Source organism: Myxocyprinus asiaticus, chromosome 2 (genome assembly GCF_019703515.2).
Source record: "Myxocyprinus asiaticus isolate MX2 ecotype Aquarium Trade chromosome 2, UBuf_Myxa_2, whole genome shotgun sequence".
Classification (NCBI taxonomy): domain Eukaryota; kingdom Metazoa; phylum Chordata; class Actinopteri; order Cypriniformes; family Catostomidae; genus Myxocyprinus; species Myxocyprinus asiaticus.
The window spans coordinates 26307209-26328291 of NC_059345.1; the positions used below are offsets into that span (position 1 = coordinate 26307209).

At 39.3% G+C, this 21083-nt stretch overlaps 1 protein-coding gene across 1 annotated transcript; it reads left to right on the forward strand.

The window, feature by feature from the left end:
• Positions 1-1180: 1180 nt before the first annotated feature.
• LOC127413609 (polyunsaturated fatty acid 5-lipoxygenase-like) lies at positions 1181-21082 on the forward strand. The gene is made up of 15 exons (XM_051650889.1): positions 1181-1429; positions 12131-12274; positions 12462-12666; positions 12780-12861; positions 12964-13086; positions 13451-13557; positions 14336-14508; positions 14647-14790; positions 15729-15932; positions 16689-16775; positions 18082-18251; positions 18634-18755; positions 19150-19250; positions 19405-19575; positions 19803-21082. The coding sequence occupies exons 2-15, from the start codon at positions 12131-12133 to the stop codon at positions 19980-19982; spliced, it is 2013 nt and encodes a 670-aa protein (XP_051506849.1). The 5' UTR covers positions 1181-1429; the 3' UTR covers positions 19983-21082.
• Position 21083: the final 1 nt, after the last annotated feature.

Here is a 21083-nt window from a genome sequence, read left to right on the forward strand (position 1 = left end):
ACTCTAACGTTGATGTGATACAGAGACATATCCATCTTTAACATTACAGTTACATGCCATTCTAGCATTCAAATCTGTAATGAAAAGTATTTAATTAGCACAATGTTTCCAAATATTTTTTGTCTTTGGTACTGCCACAGCCCCATATGTAAGGCTCAAGTATCTGTGACAGCAAACCTGATATACAGGTTTAACAAAGCAAAATAAAATAAAACTTTGCCACTGGGGTACGTATATCCCTAGGAATCACTGGACTAGTCGAGGTTGTTTGTGTCACAGTCCTGTATGAAGCTTATTTTGCAAAATGGTTTTAAGATTTATATGTATTTAGTTCAGAGAAATCTATATGTGTAGGCCTATACTTTATTAGTGCTCATTACCAGCTTTTACTTCCCATAGCACCCTGCCTTTATATAAGACTGTGTCCACATGCAACAACATGTGTAATGCACTTCCTTAAAAACATACAAATTGCTTTTCAAGCTGTTTTTGCAAACAGGAAAGGAGCAACATGTGTACACACAGGAATTTACCCAAAGAAATTAATCTTTACATGACATGGTTTGTATCTGTTAAATACAAATAGCATTTGTCATGGTTACACAAGTCATACATGTTTATAACCATCAACCTAATTTGTTTTTCTCATTGCCATATTAATAGATATTCTGGATCAGTCTGAGAGGTGATTAAATAACATGAAACACACAGCTAAACAATAGGTGAAACCTGCCTTTCAAGAGGCCAGCAACCTGGTATTTGCCAGTACCAGTACCCTGTTAAAAAGGGAAAGTTTTGTGTGTAGTTCAGCAGTAGTAAAAATAAACTAATTACAGTGACAAACTGTAACATGATGACCTCTTGACTGGCTGATAAACAAGGTTTTGTTAGAACCCTGTTGAAATGTGGTCATGCTGCCTGATTCCTATACAGTGTTACTGTGGAGGATTCTGACAGGCTTCAATGTGGTTGTTCAGGTCACATAAAATATCCTGTTAAGCCTCATGGTTTTTCTGAGTTGTTACTAGACACTTCCTTGAACTGGAGAGCAAAGCACATGAATAAACAAAGGGAGAGAAAATATCAGTCTAAAGAAAAGTGTTTGATGGATAGAGAACTGGTCGGAGAGGGGGAAGGGAGGGATCTAGGATAGCAGGTATGGGGGAGGAGACCAGTGGAGACAGGACATTTCAAAGCAAACATCTGTCTGATGGGCTGAAAAGGGGCAGAGGCAGGCTGCAGTTCAGCTCAATATTCTGTGTACAACAGGGTGTGCAAAAGGTTAACATGAAAGGAGGAAACTGAAGCTGCTTAAAAGAAAAAAGATAGTGAACTGGTGAAGAGGCAAGAATAACTGCAGCACAGAGGAACATCTGTAAAAGCAGAGAAGGGGCAACCAAGCAAAATATAATCTTTTCACAACAAAAAGGTAACCATGCTTTAGATTTGGTTGTCCAGTTCTTATTGGATAGTATAGCATGTGTAAAAGTGTAAAAATTAGTTACTTACAATTTTTTAATGAGTTTTATTTTTATATTAAGTTGTGAGAGTCACTTTACAATAAGGCTGTATTTGTTACCATGAGTTAACTACATCAGTTAACATTAACTAATAATGAACAATACATTTACAGCACTTTTTAATCTTTGTTAATGTTAATTCAACATATAATACATTTTTAAAATTCAAAGTTGTATAAGTTAACATAAGTTAATGAATTATGAACTAGCAATAAACAATGTATTTTACCATTGTGCATTGTTAGTTCATGATTACCTAACGCATTTACTAATGTTAACAAATGTAACATTATTGTAAAGTGTTACTGTTAATTTTATGATTAGTTCTCTTCAGGTGGGTTCAGTGGTAAAAACTTCTACTTTGAATCTTGTGAATTGGAATAATAAATTTAACTTGATAGGTAAAGTTTGTTGCAACAAACTTTAATGTTGGCTTGACTTTAATGTTTTGGCTTTTCTGAAAAGTTCAGATAGATAGATAGATAGAGCGAGCAAACTAAGTACACTAAGAACAGTCTGATTGTCTTTGCCAAATTTGGTGCATGTAGTTTGAAAGCTCAAGGAGGAGTTACAATTGATCATTTTGGTCTTGTTTCAGGGATTCTGGAAAAAACCTAAAGAATGTCTGTAGGATAACAGTATTTTTTATTTTTATTTATTTTTTACTGTTTTTCAACAGTATATTTGTCAAGCCAACATAATCTCAGATACCACACGTACATCTCTGGTATGTCTGTTTGAGAGTGTTTCATCTGGAAGGCATCTCATTCTAATGAACATCTGCTAGACATCTTCAGAAGATTAGATTTACAAACATTTTAAATAATAAACGTCTCAAAGACACCTGCTGAATGTCATATTGACATCTGGGAGGAACGTCTTATTGACATATTGCAGATGAGCAAACAACCTAAAGAATACGTCTTCCAGATGTAGACACACACATCAAATAGATGTCTTGGATATGCACGTACGTGTACTTTTAGCGATTAAAACTCTGGGCAATTTTTTATGTTACGGATATGTTGCTTATCTCTGACTGCTTTAAGAACACTTGCCTCCCATAACTCTTCTAAGTGTTCAGGCCATGCAAAAAAATATAATTTTTATACACTTGTGCTAACTTAGTAGAATGGCACATGAGAGTTTTATTTGCAGGTTGTCAGACAGACTTAAAAATGGCTTGGTCTGAATTGCTGTTGTGAAACCAAGCTTACGTCTATTTTATCAAGCGTATCATGGCTGGGTGGTGAAATGACAGATTACTTTGCTTGACTGATATCACATACTTGCAGAATTTCACATCTTTCACACCCCACCTTAATAGGATATGTTTCTAAAATTTACATAAAACAGCACTTAATCTGCAATAATTTATTAAATTTGTATTCATAAATACTGAACAGCTGACCTTGTGTATCAAACATCAGAACTGTACTGGTATCCAACACCTTACACAAACTAGCATATAGTTAATTTCTTTATACTAATACTCTGTGTGTTTATAGGAATACAGACATAAGACAGACCAGTATGAACAATGCAGTCAAAGCTGAGTTTCAATCAGTTGACAGAGTGTTTATTAAAAACAAATTTCTCCACATTTCCCAAAGTTACAAGAGAGCATAACAGAAATGAGTTGAGGATCCAAATTCAAACTAAATTAGATTATGGAAACAACAGTAATTACAAACAGATAAGATGCAAATGATCTCTAAGATTCAGGGGCCGGATTCATAAAACATTCTTATGCTGCAAACATTCAACTCAGAAAGTCAGAATTTCCAGCTTCCTTCAAGGAAAAGTGTAGTGGAACACCACTTGAAGTCAGACTTCCAACTTAAACTTGTGCGGAACACTTCAACTCCGATTTCGCAGTAAATTATACTCTCTTTTGTTAATCGAACACCTGTAGCACAAATGCTAGCGTTACAGCATTGTTTTTTCAGATTAACAGTTTTTATTGATTCATACAATTAACAAAGAAAAGCAAAACATATATTCACAGCATCAACATTTAACCTCCACTATAACCCCTCCCCCTCCCAATCCCCAACCCCACCCTGACCCTCAACAAACATCCTTGTGGTCACACATGAGTATATATACACACACACACACACACACACACAAAAAAAAAAAATCACACACATTTAAAACTATACTTCTCTCTCCACTGACCCTCCCTGAGAGCCCTCCATGAATGCCAAATATCTGCCCCATTTCCCATCAAACGAATCCAAGTTCCCCAGCCTTCTACATAACACTTCCTTGAAAGCCACCACCCTCCCCATCTCAGTGCACCACTCTTGAAATGAGGGCACTCCAGCCGACTTCCATCCCCTTAAAACAATCTGTCTGCCGATCATAACACTGGTTAGGACTGGTTAGGTTATCCCCTATATTGATGACTGCCCCATTGCCTAAAATACAGAGTCTGGGGCAAAATGAAATTTGAGTGCCCAATACATCACACATAAAACTCTGAACCTTCAACCAAAATTCTTGGATCTTAACACACCACCAAAAAACATGGGTTTTGTCTCCATCTTCTGATTGGCATCGCCAGCAGGTGGGTGTGTCTTTAAGACCAAGCCTATACAATCTAGAGGGGGTCCAATAAAATCGATGTAAAATCTTGAATTGCATAAGGCGCACCCTTGCATCTCTAGATGCAGACTTGACTTTTTTTAGAACCCTAGCCCACACTCCCTCCTCCAATACCAAGTTTAAATCTTTCTCCCATAATCTCTTGATAGAAGTTAAAGCTTTATCCCCCAGACTCTGAATTAGCAGGGAGTAATACACTGATGCCTCATAACCTTTTCCAAAAGCAGTAATCACTACTCCCAGAGTATCTCCCGCTTTAGGGGGGTGTATACTACTCCCAAAATTAGTACAGAGCAGATGGCGTAGCTGTAAATAACTAAAGAACTGGAATCCCAAAATGTTGAACCAAATTTTCAAAGGATCTCAACAATCCATTCTCATATAGGTCACCAAGTGTATTAACCTCCCTCACAATCCACTCTGACCAGCAGAAAGGGGACATATTAATACATAATTTTGGGTTCAGCCATATGCTCAAGGCAACATTTAAATAAATGTGCAAATTAAACACTCCGGACACTTTTGTCCATACCGAGTGCAAATGCGCGATAACGGGGTGTAACTTAACTTCTCAGATTAGTTTGAAAGAAAGGCTTTGCAATTGTGAAATAGGGGCAAGAACTTCCTGTTCAATACAAAACCAGGGAGGAGCTCTCTCAGGTGGAAGTGACCAATAAGCCAAATGTCTGAGACCGAATGCATAATAATAAAACAAAATCTTGGGTAGGCCTAGCCCACCTTTGTCAATCGGCCTATGCAATTTACTGAAATGTAATCTGGGACGTTTACCATTCCAAATGAAGGACTTCGCTATGCTATCAAATTGCTTGAAATAAGAGAGGGGGACATCTATAGGGAGGGACTGTAGCTGGTAGTTTTTGGAATACAATTCATTTTAATAACATTAACCTTCCCAATCATAGATAAATGTAATGAGACCCACCTGCCCACATCGCTTGAAAACTTTTTATTAAAGGGTCAAAATTAACTCACACAAATTTGCTGGGAATAAAATACCCAAATACTTAATGCCCTGTTTGGGCCACTGGAAAGTGCCCGGCTGAAAAACCGTTAGCGGGCAGTACGCTGTCAGAGCCAAAGCTTCGGATTCAGACCAATTAACTCTGTATCACTAGAAAAGGAATTAATAATTCTGTGGAGACAAGGCATAGATCTGGTAGGGTCAGAGACGAATAATAAAATATAATCTGCGTAAAGCAAAAGCTTATACGCCACACCTCCTGCCACCACCCCTGGAAAATCATCTTCCTTTCTTATCGCGGCTGCTAATGGTTACGACATTTGGCACTTCAGCTCTGCCTCTGCACTTTTAATATTCCCTTCCAACTCCACGAGTTCTCGTGCTTTGGATTTTTTGGTGAATGAGGCATACTGTATGATCCGGCCCCTAAGAACCACCTTACGTGCCTCCCAATGCACGCCCACAGAGGATACTGAGGACCAGTTTGTCTCCGTATAAACATTGATTTCAGCCTTTAACATATGTTGGAATTCAGGATTTTGCAAAAGGGATACATTAAAGTGCCAACTATATGATTTCCTTTTTTCCATATTTGGCAACACTTCCAAACACAACCGGGCGTGATCTGAGACTAAAATGTTTCCAGTTGAGCAATCAACAACAGATGAAATGAGGGGCTTATATATAATTAAAAATAAATCTATTCTAGATTAAATCTTATGGACTGATGAAAAAAATTTATAGTCCCTACCAGATGGGTTCAAAAGTATCTGTAAGACCAAAATTTTTACACATCCAGTGAAGTGTCAATGTTGCTCTAGAGAATTTCTGCTAAAACAATGACTCTTATGTATCTTTAATCTGTTTGAGACATTTGAATTGTAGATGCTTACTTATCAGTGTAATGACTCCCCTGCTCTTACTTGAGCCAGCACTAAAGAAAACATGTCCACCCCATATCTTCCCAAATTTTTCAGCTCCCTGCAGGGAAAGATGTGTTTCTTGAAGAACACTATATCATATTTCTTACACTTAAGAAGAGAAATAACCTTCCCTCTTTTTATGGGGTGCCCCAACCCATTCCCATTCCACGTGGAGAGAGACAATCCACTCTTTTTAACATTTGACATTTTGATATATGAGAAAAAATTGATTGTGTGTCAAAAACAAAATTAAAAAGACCACATTCCAACATTAGTGCAACAATCAAACCCCGAACTTCTCCCAGAACCAAACAAACAGAAAAAAGAAAAATGTGCACATTAACCTCGCGCATGACAGCGCCAACTGGTGTCCATCCACTAAACTCAAACAGTCCATCTACGCCTACGAGAGCCCCCGCGACAACTTTGCCGTCAGATTACTCAAGTCTGGTGAAACTCCAGCCAATAGGAGGCATAAGCACACAGAGCGTGCAGATTCATCCACAAACTGTCCCGAAGGAGTGTTACTCCACAAAACAAACTCCAGCCGCTAGGAGGAACCAGCACAAAAGAAAACAAAAAAAGCGCTCAGTTTCCTCGACAGTCAAGTGAATTTTCAGTGAGTCGGTCCACTCGGCTGCAAAGTGAGTACCACAAAATAACTTACTCCATTAACTTTATGAAGGACATCACTTGCTGTGGGCATGCAAATGTTTTACTGCCATCCTTAGCATCTATTCTCAATTTGGCCGGGAATATCAGTGCAAAAGCGAACTTCCGTTGATGTAAGTGTATCTTGCATTCCTTGAACTGATCACGTTTCTCTCTTGTCGAATTTGCAATGTCTGGGAACAAGAAAATGCTGTGGTTCTTCCAAAAAAAGCCTTTACTCCTCGCCTCACGTAATACAAGATCTTTATCGGATGATCTCAGAAATTTCGGAACTGTCTCCCTCAGCAGATCGCTGAGCCGGACCCTGTGAGCTCGCTCGATTTCCAGCTTATGGCCTGTTATGTCAAGCACATTCGGAAAGAGCCCATCCAGGAATTTCACCATATCCTGCCCCTCTTCGGCCTTAGGAATTCTGACGATTTGGACGTTATTCTGCCGGCTACGGTTCTCCGTGTCCTAGACTTCTCCCAGACACGCTCTAAATCCACCTTGGTCGCTAGCGGATTAGCAGATAATTCCCTCTCCAATGACTACAGATAATCGATCTGTTTCTCGACATCCCCCACTCTTGTACCTACCTCAGAGAATTTCGTCTCCATGGCAGTGATCGATCGACGTATTACAACAAGATCCTCCAAGTCAGCAACGACCTTCGTCAGCATTGCCAACATGTTCAATATCTCACGCTGAATTTCCCTCATTTCTCTGACCAAATCGACTCTCTGGCTTGGGGCCTGTTTGGGGGTGTCAGCATAAGCACGTAAGTGTCTTTTAATGTCTCCAGAGCCCAAGGATTTTGAATTCTTTGACATATTGTCATCCTACAGTTATGGAACACAGTGTATCAAATCTCACTGGTTTATGTCACTAATAGTGTTAAAAACTAGCAAAGTGCACAGAGCTTGCCGTTCACACGTCCGAACCTCAAATGGCATCACATGACCTCCGCATTGCAGCATTGTTAATCAGTTGGGTTTTTAGGAGACATCTCTCTTAACTACAATTTTTGTTTCTTAATTTCCAACTTAAGAAAAATATTTGTATTCCCGATAAAAGTTTTTAAGAAAGTAATCATTGTTCTCAAGAAACGTTAATAAAAAAAACTTTCAAAAAATCGCCGTAAATAGCATCTTAAAGTTAGGATAACCTCACATGCTGTAAGCAATTTTAGCCATTCTGGAACTTCCACGAGACAGGCCCCCTTTTTCCAAAATACAGCCCTCCAAAGATAGTGTTGAGACCTACGCTGCGTCCAAATAACCATACTTCCCTACTATATAGCATGCAAAAAATAAAAACAGTATGCCAGTTGAGTAGTATGTCCGAATGTGAGAAATGCCCGGATGACCTACTATTTCCGGTAAGATTCTGAGGTGTGCATCAACTGGACACTTTACGATCCCACAATCCCTCAGGAGCTGAGACAACGTCACATTCAAAACGCTGGATTTAAAAGAACGGCAAAGAACCGCGAGTTAGACGGCTCTTTTCAACTCATATAATTACCAAGAAAGTTGTTCCTTGTGCTTAAATGGTACCTGTTTAACAAAACCAGGTGGATCATTTCCACGATTGTTGTTATTACGTCATATAATTGGGTCACGGGTCAACACCCTAATCTCCGGATGAAGTAAATTCGGCATCTATTCATACTTCTCGCATGCAAACCTAAAGAACCTACTGTTTTGCTGCCCGAGAAGTGCATCAGACAGGGCGTAGAAGTCATTTTAAAAGTGGGGGGGGCACAGCTGTCATTAGGTGACTCACACAGACCCAACACTTACAGTGCAGTATTAATATATTACAGTATATATTAATATATAAGTATGATATAACTATAGTCCATTCCGACTCAGTACACATGACATTGCATTTATTAACGCATATGGGGAGTGCCTTCTTAGACTATCTAGTTGAAACCTCTCTGCAATAACGCCAATATTCTAATATTGGCTATGGTGTTTGAGCCCCGCCTGTTTTGGCACGAAACTGTCCGCTATAAAAACAGGTGCACAAACACCATTTTCTCAGAATTTCTTCATTCAAGACAGCGATCATCTCTTGTCTAGAAGCCCTCTACCCTTCGCCGTCGATATACTCGAGTCAGCGGGCGGAATGTTCACGGCAATGAGAAGACTCTCCACTCCCCTGCAGTGCTCTAGCGAACATCACTCTGCCTCACTGCTTGACGCTTTGCTGATGAACGGCCTCAGCATCCTGATTCCCCACAGCAATTCGGCAGGTGTTGTGTATCCTTAAAAAAAGCAATTGTATATTGAATATTGTATATTGTGTGATTTAAATATAAATATATATTTATTTATATATTTATATATCTAAAAGTGTCACTTACATGTTTGCGTGTTTTTAAAGATGTCGTTCCGTAAGTGTTCCTTTTGCGAGAGGCACATCCAACATTTAGATCAGCCAATTTGAGGTGGTCCTCATGCCAGCACACACCCCGCGAGCCCCTCAATCTCCACAAAGCGAATGCTTTCTGATACGCTACGTGCAAGATGAGCTCCAGCCCTCTGAAAGAGCACGTTGCCTCATCTCATTCAGCGGTTATGACGCTGGGGATGATAATGACGATGTCATGTCTCTCGCTGCATCAGGCAAGTGGTCAGTGGATGATGCTGCTGCCACTGATAGGGAGATGCTCCATGTCCTTACAAGGGTGGTCAAAGAGCTTAACCTTGAGTGGTCTCCCCCAGAGGAACCTGAACAGTCTCGCCTCGATGAATGGTTCCTGCAGTCTGGATGCTGTCAAGAGGCCGCCTTCCACAAATCTGCCCCATTTTTCCCCGTAGTTCATAACGAACTCTCCAAGTCCTGGCGCGCACCCTTCCCCGTCTGCCGGCAGGTCATCCCCGTCTACCTGGATCAGGGAGGGGACAAGGGGAGGGAAACAATAATAACAACAAAAAATGCGATACCTACACACTGTAACAGTGACCGTACCAATTTAAAACCACAACAATATTTAAAAGAGAGGGAAAGGTCAACACGGAGCAGCAGTGGGAGAAAGAGAGAGGAGAGAGAGAGAAAAAAAAAAATTTACAAGCCGGTTCTCCGATATGCCGTAGCCTGGTCCTCGGCCACTCCTCCACCTTCTAGTGGACGACAGCCGCGCCTCCCCGGGCAGATCGGAGCAGTTCTCCGGCCCCTGGCGGATGGAATGCCCCACCACATTCCGGTGGACGGAAGGGGTCTCCCCCACCCCTGGCAGCAGTCCTCCTGCTCCAGGCGGTTGGCCAGGAGCCCCTCCCCGCTCGCGGTCGGCAGTCTCAGACCCCGCCACGTTTCAGCGGCTGGTAGGGGTCTCCTCCGCCACTGGCAGCAGCCCTGACTGCTCCAGGTGGTCAGTTAGGAGCCCCTCCTCCCCTCATGGTCGGCGGCCATTCCTCCGCTCTCAGGCGGCCAGGCTCCTCCATCCCCCGGAGGATGGCCGCGGCTGCTCCTTTGGGGTGGATGGTAATGGTGAGGACTCTACTACAGCGCATCCCTTCTCCTTCCTGGATTTCAGCTCCAGTGTAACACAGTTCAGTGGAAAGGAGGAGGCGAGAACCGGCTTGACGATATAAATAATATTTTAATGAGAAACTGAACCAAAAGACACACACACACAGGTGTCGGGCAGCTGCCCGTAACTTTCTCTCTGTCGCACTGCCGTCTCCGGTCGCCTTTATCCCTCTCGGGCTTCATCAGCCTAATTAGGGGCCGGGTGTGCGGAATCATGACCAGGCCCTGCCCTCCACCCTGCCACAGAGACACAAAACACATTCTCAATAAAGAGCCCTTTTCCTCTTCAAAGCAAGTGGGCAAGTGGTGAGCGACACATTATATCATACAGTGAGAAAACCAAATTGCCCTCTGTCCTGTTATGCAGATGCGTGGCGAGCCCTAACGGGTATTTCAGAATGGGTGCAAAAAACAATCGAACATGGTTATACAATCCAATTCACACACGGGGCACTCCGTTTCAATGGTATTCTGTCTTCCACGGTTTCATCTGAAGATGCGCTAGTGTTACAAGCCTAAATACACAATCTCCTTGTGAAAAGCGTGATAGAGGTTGTGCCAAATTGTCAAGCCCAAAAAGCGCATCAATGTGGTACTCGCCCCTCTGAAACTGAGCGGCGTGCGCATCTTGAACTTCCTCGACGATTGGCTGTTACTGGCACAATCAGAGACTCTGTTATGCCAGCACAGAGACTTACTGCTTCAACATCTAAACAGCTTGGGCTTCAATGTGAACTGGGGGAAGAGCATGCTCTCCCTCAGCCAACAAATCTCCTTTTTGGGAGTCTGCCTCGACTCCACGAGCGGGTGCGCGCACCTCACGAGTGAGGCCATTCTTCAGTGTCTGTCTCAGTTCAAACTGGGGAGAACTCTTCCACTGAAGATGTATCCGCTGTCATTCCATTAGGTCTCTTACACATGACACCTCTTCAGTGCTGGCTGAATTGCCATGTGCCACGGCATGCTTGATTCAAAGGGAAAACAAATGTATTTTTCTTACCTCACTGGCAAATTTGGTTTTAAAGATATTTTTACTGGAAAATAAGACAAAAACACTCAGTAAGAAAATTATTTTTTGCAGTGCTGTTTTCGTTTTATTTTTTCTATTGTGAACACCACAATGCTCTCTTTACTTTCATAGTTTATATTGTAAGTATTGTAACCACAGGGAAGCTCACAAGATTAAATTCCTGGAATTTTGTAGACCCACTCTTGATTCTGTTCAGAGATTATTTAGCAGGGATGGGACACTATTATAAAAATGAATGGGAGAAATTGGAATGCCCAACGGTCAACGGATGTAAAAAGGAAGTCCTGCCTTACATCTTCAGCCTTTAAATACAGACATTGCCTGTCAATCAACTCGAGAACACACATGCGCATCAGCCAGTGGCGGTTCTAGCTTGTATGGTGCCTTGGGCGAAACCCGGTCCATGCGTTCTTATACCAACAAATAGCAGGATACCAGTTTAATGATGACAGTTAAATGTTAATTTCAAAGCATGCTTATTTATTTCAATAGTAGTAGTAAAGGACACTAACACACATTCACACCTTAATTAAACAGTATAGTTGTGCAACATCTGATTTGCACTTTTACTCACGCATAGTGCAGGGATCCTACAGTCACTGCGCTTCTTGTTGTCGAAGCGGACATCCTGGGGGAGGTCTGCCTCTGTCTTGGAATCAATGCATTTTGGAATGACAATAGTTTTGAAATTAAATGCTTATCTGGGTGTGGTGGTTAGGTGTCCACATACTTTTGGCCACAGAGTAAAAATAGATTGCTTTTAGATGGTTCATGGAACTCTGCAAAGAAAAGCTTCAGAGATTGCTCTGCAAAATAGCTTAAGTATAAAACAGTTTGGTCGACATTAATGTGAGTTTGTGTGTGTGTGCAGATGGAGTACAAAGTGACGGTGGCCACAGGTACCTCAGAATATTCAGGAACCAATAACTATATCTTTGTGACTCTGGTTGGGGAGAAAGGAGAGAGTGAGAGAACAGTGCTGGACAATCCAGGCTTGGACTTCTGTAGAGGCGCGGTGAGTGAACATGTATATGTTTGTGTGGGTTTAGGAAGTGACAAGCACCTAAATCCATTTAAAGTGTATTTTGTTGTATTCTACAAGCTTCTTCCTCATTTATGTTTGCCTCACAAAAAGTGCTTTTCAAACTAACATTATCTTGTGCATGTTATCATTCTTTTCTCCTTTTTCTTTCTTTTTGAAGGTGGATGATTACATAGTCAGAAGTGATGCTGATTTGGGTCGCCTGATACTGGTGCGACTGGAGAAGAAAAAGTACTGGGTGGAGGATAACTGGTTCTGCCGTTATGTGAAAGTCAGTGTACCTGGTGAAATATTCAGCCATACTTTCCCTTGTTACCGCTGGCTAGTGGGAGATGGAGTAATGGTAGAGCTAAGAGAAGGCACAGGTCAGTTTTCCAGTATCTGAAATGTTCATTTTAGCTGCTTAGGCAGCTTGATCTGAAAATTCAAGATGATGCTATGGTTCAAACCTCTTCTCCATTTCCTCTCTCTCTCATAGCTAAAAAGCTCAGTGAGGACTCCTTGCCACAGGAGATAGCTCACAGAAAAGCTGAGCTTCAGGAGAGGCAGAAAACATACAGGTCTCCTTGGAGTTTACATAGATTAAACATCACTGCATTCCAATCATTGTAAGAAATGTACTTACCATGAGTCCCTGTTGAACTCTATGCCTCTCCTTTCAGATGGTTTGCATGGGCTCCTGGCATTCCAAAATGCATTGACTCCAAGACAGAGGCAGACCTCCCCCAGGATGTCCGCTTCGACAACGAGAAGCACAGTGACTTTGTGGGATCCCTGCACTTTGCGTGAGTAAAAATGCAAATCAATTAAGGTGTCAATGTGTGTTAGTGACCTTTACTACTACTATTGAAATAACTAAGCATGCTTTGAAATTCACTTAATTTAACTGTAATCATTAAACTGGCATCCTGCTATTTTTTGGTATAAGAACACATGGACCTCCTGTGTTCAGTGATTGTTTAATGTTTACCTGCAGCTGATTTGCAATCAGATCTTGTTAAAATTACTAATTGGCCGTTGATATGTTTAAGGTTTTTAAGGTGCTTAAACAAGTTGTGTTCCTGTATCCATACATAATTTATTCATCCATCCATAAATCGATCCATTTATCAAACCACCAAACCATTATTCCTCCCTTTTGCCTCTTAGACTTTTGGAGCTCTCGCTGAAAAAACTGGCAATAAAGTTTGGAAAGTCCTGGGATGACCTGGATGACTTCAAAAGGATCTTCTGGAAGTTAAGAAGCCCTGTAGCTGGTACAGTTGCTTGTTCTGTCCTTCAACATTTTTTCCCCTTATTACTCAAGTTATTTACCACATAAATTAACAAAATATGCAAATTGCCCAAGTATTCAGCTACTTTTAATGATTTTCAGGAAATTGCTTCTTTCTCTCTAAGCTCTCTCCCAGAACATGTCACTCAGTCTGAAAAGAGTTTATGTAACATCTCAGCTGTATGTCAAAGACTCCTTGTCTTGGATAAAAGCAGAGAAATTTCTAACCACTGTTATGTTCTGCTTCAACCTGACCATACATAAAACAGATAAATGCTGTTCATTTTATATGGAAATTGTACACTGGCATATTTGAATACCTGTAACATTATTTCAAATAACAAGTTACAGTAGGCTAAGCCCACACCTGTCCATGCAGTTTCAATGTCCAGTTTATTCAGGATTCTTCTGCACCTCTTGACTGAATTAATCCTTGTTACAGAACTTTCTGGTTCAGTTTTTTCTTTGTATTTGACTTTGTTTAGTATTATTTTAATAAGCTTGTAATTACAGCTGTTAACTGACTTTGTGCAACAGTCCAGAACATTTTACACTGCTGTCCAAAGTAATTTCAACTAATTGAAAAAAAAAAATTAAATCATGGACAAAATTGCTACTATGAATGAACCAAGACTCGTTTATAGTTTCTAATTATGTTGTAGATCATTTTAAAGATCAGTATCTTTTTAACGGTTCATACACATTAATGTATTAATGTTATTAAATGAATAACATGACTTTGTGATTAATATTCTGATTAGAATACACCATGGAGCATTGGAGAGATGATGGATTTTTTGGTTACCAATTCCTCAATGGCTCAAATCCACGGATGATTAAGAAGTGCAGAGTGCTGCCCTCTAACTTTCCTGTCACTGGAGACATGGTGCAGTCCTCTCTGATTCCTACAACCACTCTGAAGGAGGAACTCAAGGTGAGAGTTTGGTGTGCACCATTGATAAGTGCTTTGTTATATTGTATATAATATTGTTACAGCAATAATACTGTTACAGAGTTGTTGTTGTTTTTTCACGACTGTGAATCTCATGTTTCTTTGTGTCTTCTACTAAAGAAAGGAAATATATTCCTGGTTGATCATGCTATATTGGATGGGATTCCTGCTAATGTAATCAGAGACCAGAAGCAGCACATAGCTGCCCCACTCTGCTTACTGTATGAGCACCCTGAAAAAGGCCTCATTCCTATTGCCATACAGGTAAAACTGACTGCAGGGCAACTTATTTGTTGTGCTTCTTTACTTAAATCGGAGTTGCATTACTCACAACATTTCTTCATCCTGTTTGACTTGAGCGAGACCTTGAGTGCATAAAATAATGCAGATACGGATCAGGAGCTTCACTTAATGTTCACATCAACCATCAGAATGTGAAAAAATGTGATCTCAGTGATTTCAACCATGGCATAATTGTTGGTGTCAGACGGGCTGGTTTGAGTATTTCTGTAACTGCTGATCTCCTGGGATTTTCACGCACAACAGTCTCTAGAGTTTACTTTGAATGCTGCAAAAAACATCCAGTGAGCGGTAGTTCCGCAGATGGAAATGCCTTGTTGATGGGAGAGTTCAACTGAGAGTGGCCAGACTGGTCCGAGCTGATAGAAAGGCTACAGAAACTCAGATAACCACTTCACAATTGTAGTGAGCAGAAAAGCATACCAGAATGCACAACACGTCGAACCTTGAGGTGGATGGGCTACAACGGCCGAAGACCACATTGTGCACTTTATTAGGACCATAGTGTTCCTAATAAAGTGCTCAGTGAGTGTAAACTGTACAACTACAACTGTAAAAATTACTGCGAAAATTATGGCAACTAGTAGTCAGGAATGTATTGAAATTCACACTAAATTGTTGCCTATAATTGTGTTCACTTGTGACTAAAATCTGGCATCATAATAATCTGAGATGAATCAAAATTGAATGCAACGTTTCCAGTCTTGCTTCTGGCAGCCACCCATCACTGCACATTTTGAATCTCACACACATCATTCAGCTCATAAGTAGAGTGTCCTGTGAAACCTGATTTGGGTTTTCAGGTTAATGAAATACTTAAAATGTGCAGTGCTGGGGGCCTCCTGGAACTGACTATGAGGAATCAGAAAAAATATCTGATTGACCTTCCCCCTTTCTTTCAGCTTGAGCAGAAACCTGATAAGGACACACCCATATTCCTTCCTAGTGATCCACCTCTGACCTGGTTATTGGCTAAGATATGGGTTCGTCATGCTGAGTTCCAGATTTTTCAAGTGTTATCACACCTGCTACGTACACACTTGGTGGTTGAAGTGATCTGTGTGGCCACACTGCGACACCTACCTGCTGTTCACCCTATATATAAGGTTAGGGAAAGTCTACAGGATGTGCTCTTTAGGAAAGAGACCTTTGCATGTTTTACTGCATGATTTGAATCAAAGCATAAAAAAATAGACTAAATAATGAGTAAAGTAAAGTAATAAAGTAAATGCTTCTGGTCTGGGTCCTGATCCCCCTTTCTGGGTTTATTTTGTAACAATTATGACCGGCTGACTTTAGATTCCCCTTATTACATGGCTACCTACAAGTAAATAAATGGACATGAAATATTGATTTTAGTTTTACATAAATTCACTGAAAAAAAAAAATCTTTATGTGGTAACATAATTAATCGTTTTGATTCAAGTCAAAAATATTATTTAACATGAATTAAACTGACTACATTAGGTTACACAAACAAAACACATTTTAAGAGTTAGATCAGGTAGAAATAGCTCCTTAAGGTAACAATAGAAGGTTACCAATTTTTACAGTGTACATTTATATTTATTATGTGAGACGAAATTTACCATGAGGTGATATGGAAGACATCTATGCACATTAATTTAAGAAACCAGTTTCTTAGGACTACGGTCAATTATACAGTTTAGCACTCATTATACAAAAATATTTGACTGCAGAATTCTAAAACTGACCAGTCAGAATCAAGTATTCCAGAGAGCCATGTAATAACACATTAAAATCACTTTATTTATTAAGCTGTCCAGTTGTACTATATTTGTTAATGGTCATCTCCTACTAACTACTTATTTCTCACTCTCTCACTCTTTTTCTCCATGCAGCTGTTGACTCCCCACCTGAGGTATACACTTGAGATTAACATTCGTGGCAGAACACAGCTCATCTCACCAGATGGCATCTTCAAAAGGGTGAACATCTTTAAACATCAAAGCCCACAAAAATGGCAAATAGACACACACACACACACACACACACACAATTTTAAAACTCTACCTTTTATCATTTACTTTTTTTGTAGGCTCCAATCACCTCCTGAAATTAACTCGTCACAAACTACTGTACATAACTACATAACATGTTACAATATACCCCTTAGCTTAACCCTGTTAAGCCTGACGAATTGTTTTTTACATTAAACTGTTTTTAGTACCATTAGTAACTATAAAAACTATAAAACAATACAAACCTATAAAAAGAAATCTGTAGGACATTTGTTATTTATGTTTTTTTTTTAGCTCATACATGCTACAGTGTTAATTCTTGGGGTATTATCAGAGGACTCCCTGGGCTTTTCAGAGATACCAAATGTTTGAGAGTTTGACCACGACAACTTCCTCTCTTTGGTCTATAAATATGGATTGAAATGTATCACAGTTCAACTCAGCACATCAAATACAATATTAATAAAATATTCTTTTTTCAATAAACAATTTTTATCATATGCATTTTATGCACCAAATACTATACTGACATTTAAAAATGGAAATTGTAAAACTTTTTTCAGTGGGTCTCAGGAACTTATGGTAAGATGACATCATAATAGCTTCTAATGTAAAATAATGAGATCTTTATAATGACAGAGCAGGCTGCATATATTAATATACACAGAAATATTAGTTCACACTTTTAATATATCTTATAAAAAGTATGTCCAAATGTTCAAAGCTCTGTGATTTTTTTTTTTTTTTTTTTTTTTTTTGTGGTAGGCATGAATGGAATCTAATAGTGATTGAGAGATATACCTCAAAAGCCTGTTGTATCATATTTGATAGATGTATTTCAATGGGCTTTGAACCAAGCACAAGTTGCTTATGTTCAGCAAATACTCATTTTAAAATATCAGTAATAATATAATAATTACTGTCACTTTTACTTTATTAAAATCAGCAAAGATTTCACATAAAAAACCAAGTGCATGCAAAACAAAAGCAGACATTTTTGAAAATTTAAAAAAAATATTTTTCCATCAAGAAATGTCCAGAAACGTCCACCAGGTTGCAGAAGACATCTAGTATATTGCAGACAACATGATTTTCTGCAAAATTTTGATTAATGATACACAGGTCTTAGAAAATAGCATATCAAATTTGATACAGGCAGCATTATAGGGTTACATTTTTCAGAAAATCCATAGTGTTTACTGGTTGTTCAGGGCTTGTTGCTTAATACTTGTATACTTAACTCACTCTGTTGGACTTAAATTGTGTTTTTTAGGTGGTATCAACAGGTGGAGAAGGACTGTTGATTCTGGCACAGAGGGAGTATAAAGTACTGACCTATCGCTCCCTTCAGCCTAAATTAGACTTCTTGGACAGAGGGGTTACTAAACTGAGAGGCTATTTCTACAGGAACCATGCCTTGATGTTGTGGGATGTGATTCAAAAGTAATCTTCCAGCTTCCATTCAGTGCTGTTAATTCTTGTAAATGTAGCTGTGCAGTAAACATTTTCTAGACATCATAAAAAAGGACTTAAATATTTCTCTCCCACACCTACCATATCGCTTCAGAAGATTTGGATTAAACCACTGGAGTCTTAGGGATTAATTTGTATACTGCATTTATGTGCTTTTTGGAGCTTCAAATTTTTTGGTGCCCATTCACTTGAATTGTATGGACCTACAGAGCTTAAATATTCTTTTGAAAATCTTTGTTTGTGTTCTGCAGATGAAAGAAAGTCATACACATCTTGGATGGCATGAGAGTAAATTATGAGATCATTTTCATTTTTGGGAGAACTAACCCTTTAAGTGCTCCTTTTCTCTCAGCTTTGTCTCAGGAATAGTTTCCCTGTACTACAAGAGTGATAGAGAAGTGGAAAAGGATGCAGAACTTCAGGCTTGGATTAAAGATGTGGCTACGGAGGGCTTTGTAGATGTGCCTCATTTTGGTAAGTTTTGAATGTGCAGGCTTGACAATATAAATTATCCAGAAAATCATTGACAACACACACATACAGGTAAAAACCAACAAAAGACACACATTGACAGCAGAGGGATATATACACCTACTAACTATTAAAGATGAGATGAGATATGAGACAACAGGAAAAGAAAAATATCAAAGAACAAAATGGATAAAGTCACAGTGCCCCCATGTGGCCACCAGGGGAAGTCCAAAGTGAAAACATGACATGGCTCAAGATGCCTGTATATTTTCTAAAACACAAAAAGCTTTCAAAATAGTTTCCAATAATCTACCAATAAACTATCACTGTTATGTGTAGCATCACTATGAACAAACAAGCTTCATAGATCACACCCTTGACCTTTCTTGTGTGTTAGGTCTAGCCAGTGAGCTGAAGAGCAAAGAAGAGTTGATCACCCTGTTGAATGTGGTGATCTTCACCAGTACAGCACAACATGCTGCCACCAACAACGGACAGGTATCTAACACCATCCTATCAAGTTTAAGAACCAAAATTCACAATACTACTACATTGAAACCAGGTTGCTACAAAACACATGGGGTCTTTATCGTTTACAGAAAGTATGCTACTTATAATCTATATGATCACTTTTGATCTTTCTTTCTTGTAGTTTGATTGGTGTGCATGGGTACCCAATACACCCTGTACCATGCGGCAGCCCCCACCAAGAGACAAGGATGCTGTTACCATGGGCTTAATTATGGACACACTCCCTGATATCAGCCAGTCCTGTGTGCAGATGGCCATCACGTGGCATTTGGGCCGGGCACAACCAGACGCAGTAGGTCAACAGTGCTGGCTGTCACAACTTTGCCTCGTTGCTGACTTTGCTGTTGCCTCATAAAATACAATATAAATGTGCAACACAAACTGAGAATAATGGATTAACATGAAATATCAGACCATGCAAATCCAAAATATTTTTTTTCCCCATCAAACATTAAAATTAGCCTTAAATCATTAAGCATAATGGTCACTGTAAAATCTCATTTTTTCTCTTTCTCTCAGATCCCAATGGGGCAGTATGTGGAACAGTACTTTACTGAGCCTGCTGCTTTGAAGGTATTTGACACATTCAGAAAGGAGCTGAAAGTCTTGGAGGAGCACATTATGGCTCAGAATGAGGGACTAGAACTACAGTACCTTTATCTGTGTCCAAGCCGCATAGAAAATAGCATCACCATTTAGAGAAAAATCTCTAATTCTGTTCTGTATAATTAGAATTAATTGGCATACTCATTACAAAAATCCAGTGAGGTGAATTAATACAGTAATAATCCTTGTTGCTGCTTTTCCTTTATACTACATTTTCAACAGAAATGTAAGCTGTCCATTGCATTTCCCCTGAACACCTTCAATACTCTGTTAAAAATGAATCTGGTGAAAATAATCATATTAGCAGGCTCACTGAGCGAGTTTTCTTTTTGCAAATGTCACGAGGAAAACAGGCAGTTGAGGATGTTTGAAAGTCCTATGGTTCTAATTTGATAATCTTCTGATCAGCAGATGAAAACATTTGAATAAAACCAATGCCTTACCTAGACATAGCTGACACAAGAGCTTTATCAGGAGCATTTGTGGCAGCAGAAATACTTCAGTATACTTTTGTTGAATGTTTTTTCCATTAATATTTTTTCATTTATTAGTTTGTTACCTTTCTGAAAACATTTATCAACATAGAAAGCTTTTATTTCATTCTTTTTAGTGAACAATATTTATTTTACTTTTAAAATGAGTTAATGAGAAAGAGGTACCTTTACTTGTACTAGATCTGTGTATTTTTCTTCATCATTATATTCTTTAATGAATGCATTCTGCTTCAGAAATACACAACATGATGAAGAGATGAAAAGATTGACGTGTTACAGCCATTATCGTACATAATAGCTATAGGAAAAACATGCTGACTTTCTGATTCATGATTAACTTCCTATGCATACTGTATACTTTCTAAAATACAGAAAAGTCTATTTCTCTCTCTCTCTCTCTCTCTCTCTCTCACACACACACACACAGACATACCTCTGTATCAAATCTTCCTTAATTGTTACACATGTAAAACTGGAGGCCCAATAAAAGTTCTAGTCTGAATGATGGCTCACAAAAAAATATGCTTAGCATTTTCTACAGTTGCGTAGGCAAAATCTTGAGACATTTATTGTGAAAATAGAACCATGGTGATCATGTGAAATTCCATTTGATGTAAAATTCCAGTTAAAATTCCTGTTCTGAGTGATCTATATTTGACATGTGTAGAAGTATAAATAAAATCACAAATCAATTATCAAC

Excerpts from the sequence above, each read along its gene's own strand:
- LOC127413609 (XM_051650889.1), top strand. The coding sequence starts at position 12,131 with ATGGAGTACAAAGTGACGGTGGCCACAGGTACCTCAGAATATTCAGGA. Across the intron at positions 14,509-14,646 it reads CTCTGAAGGAGGAACTCAAG|AAAGGAAATATATTCCTGGT; the intron begins GTGAGAGTTTGG and ends CTTCTACTAAAG. Across the intron at positions 19,251-19,404 it reads CTGCCACCAACAACGGACAG|TTTGATTGGTGTGCATGGGT; the intron begins GTATCTAACACC and ends TCTTTCTTGTAG.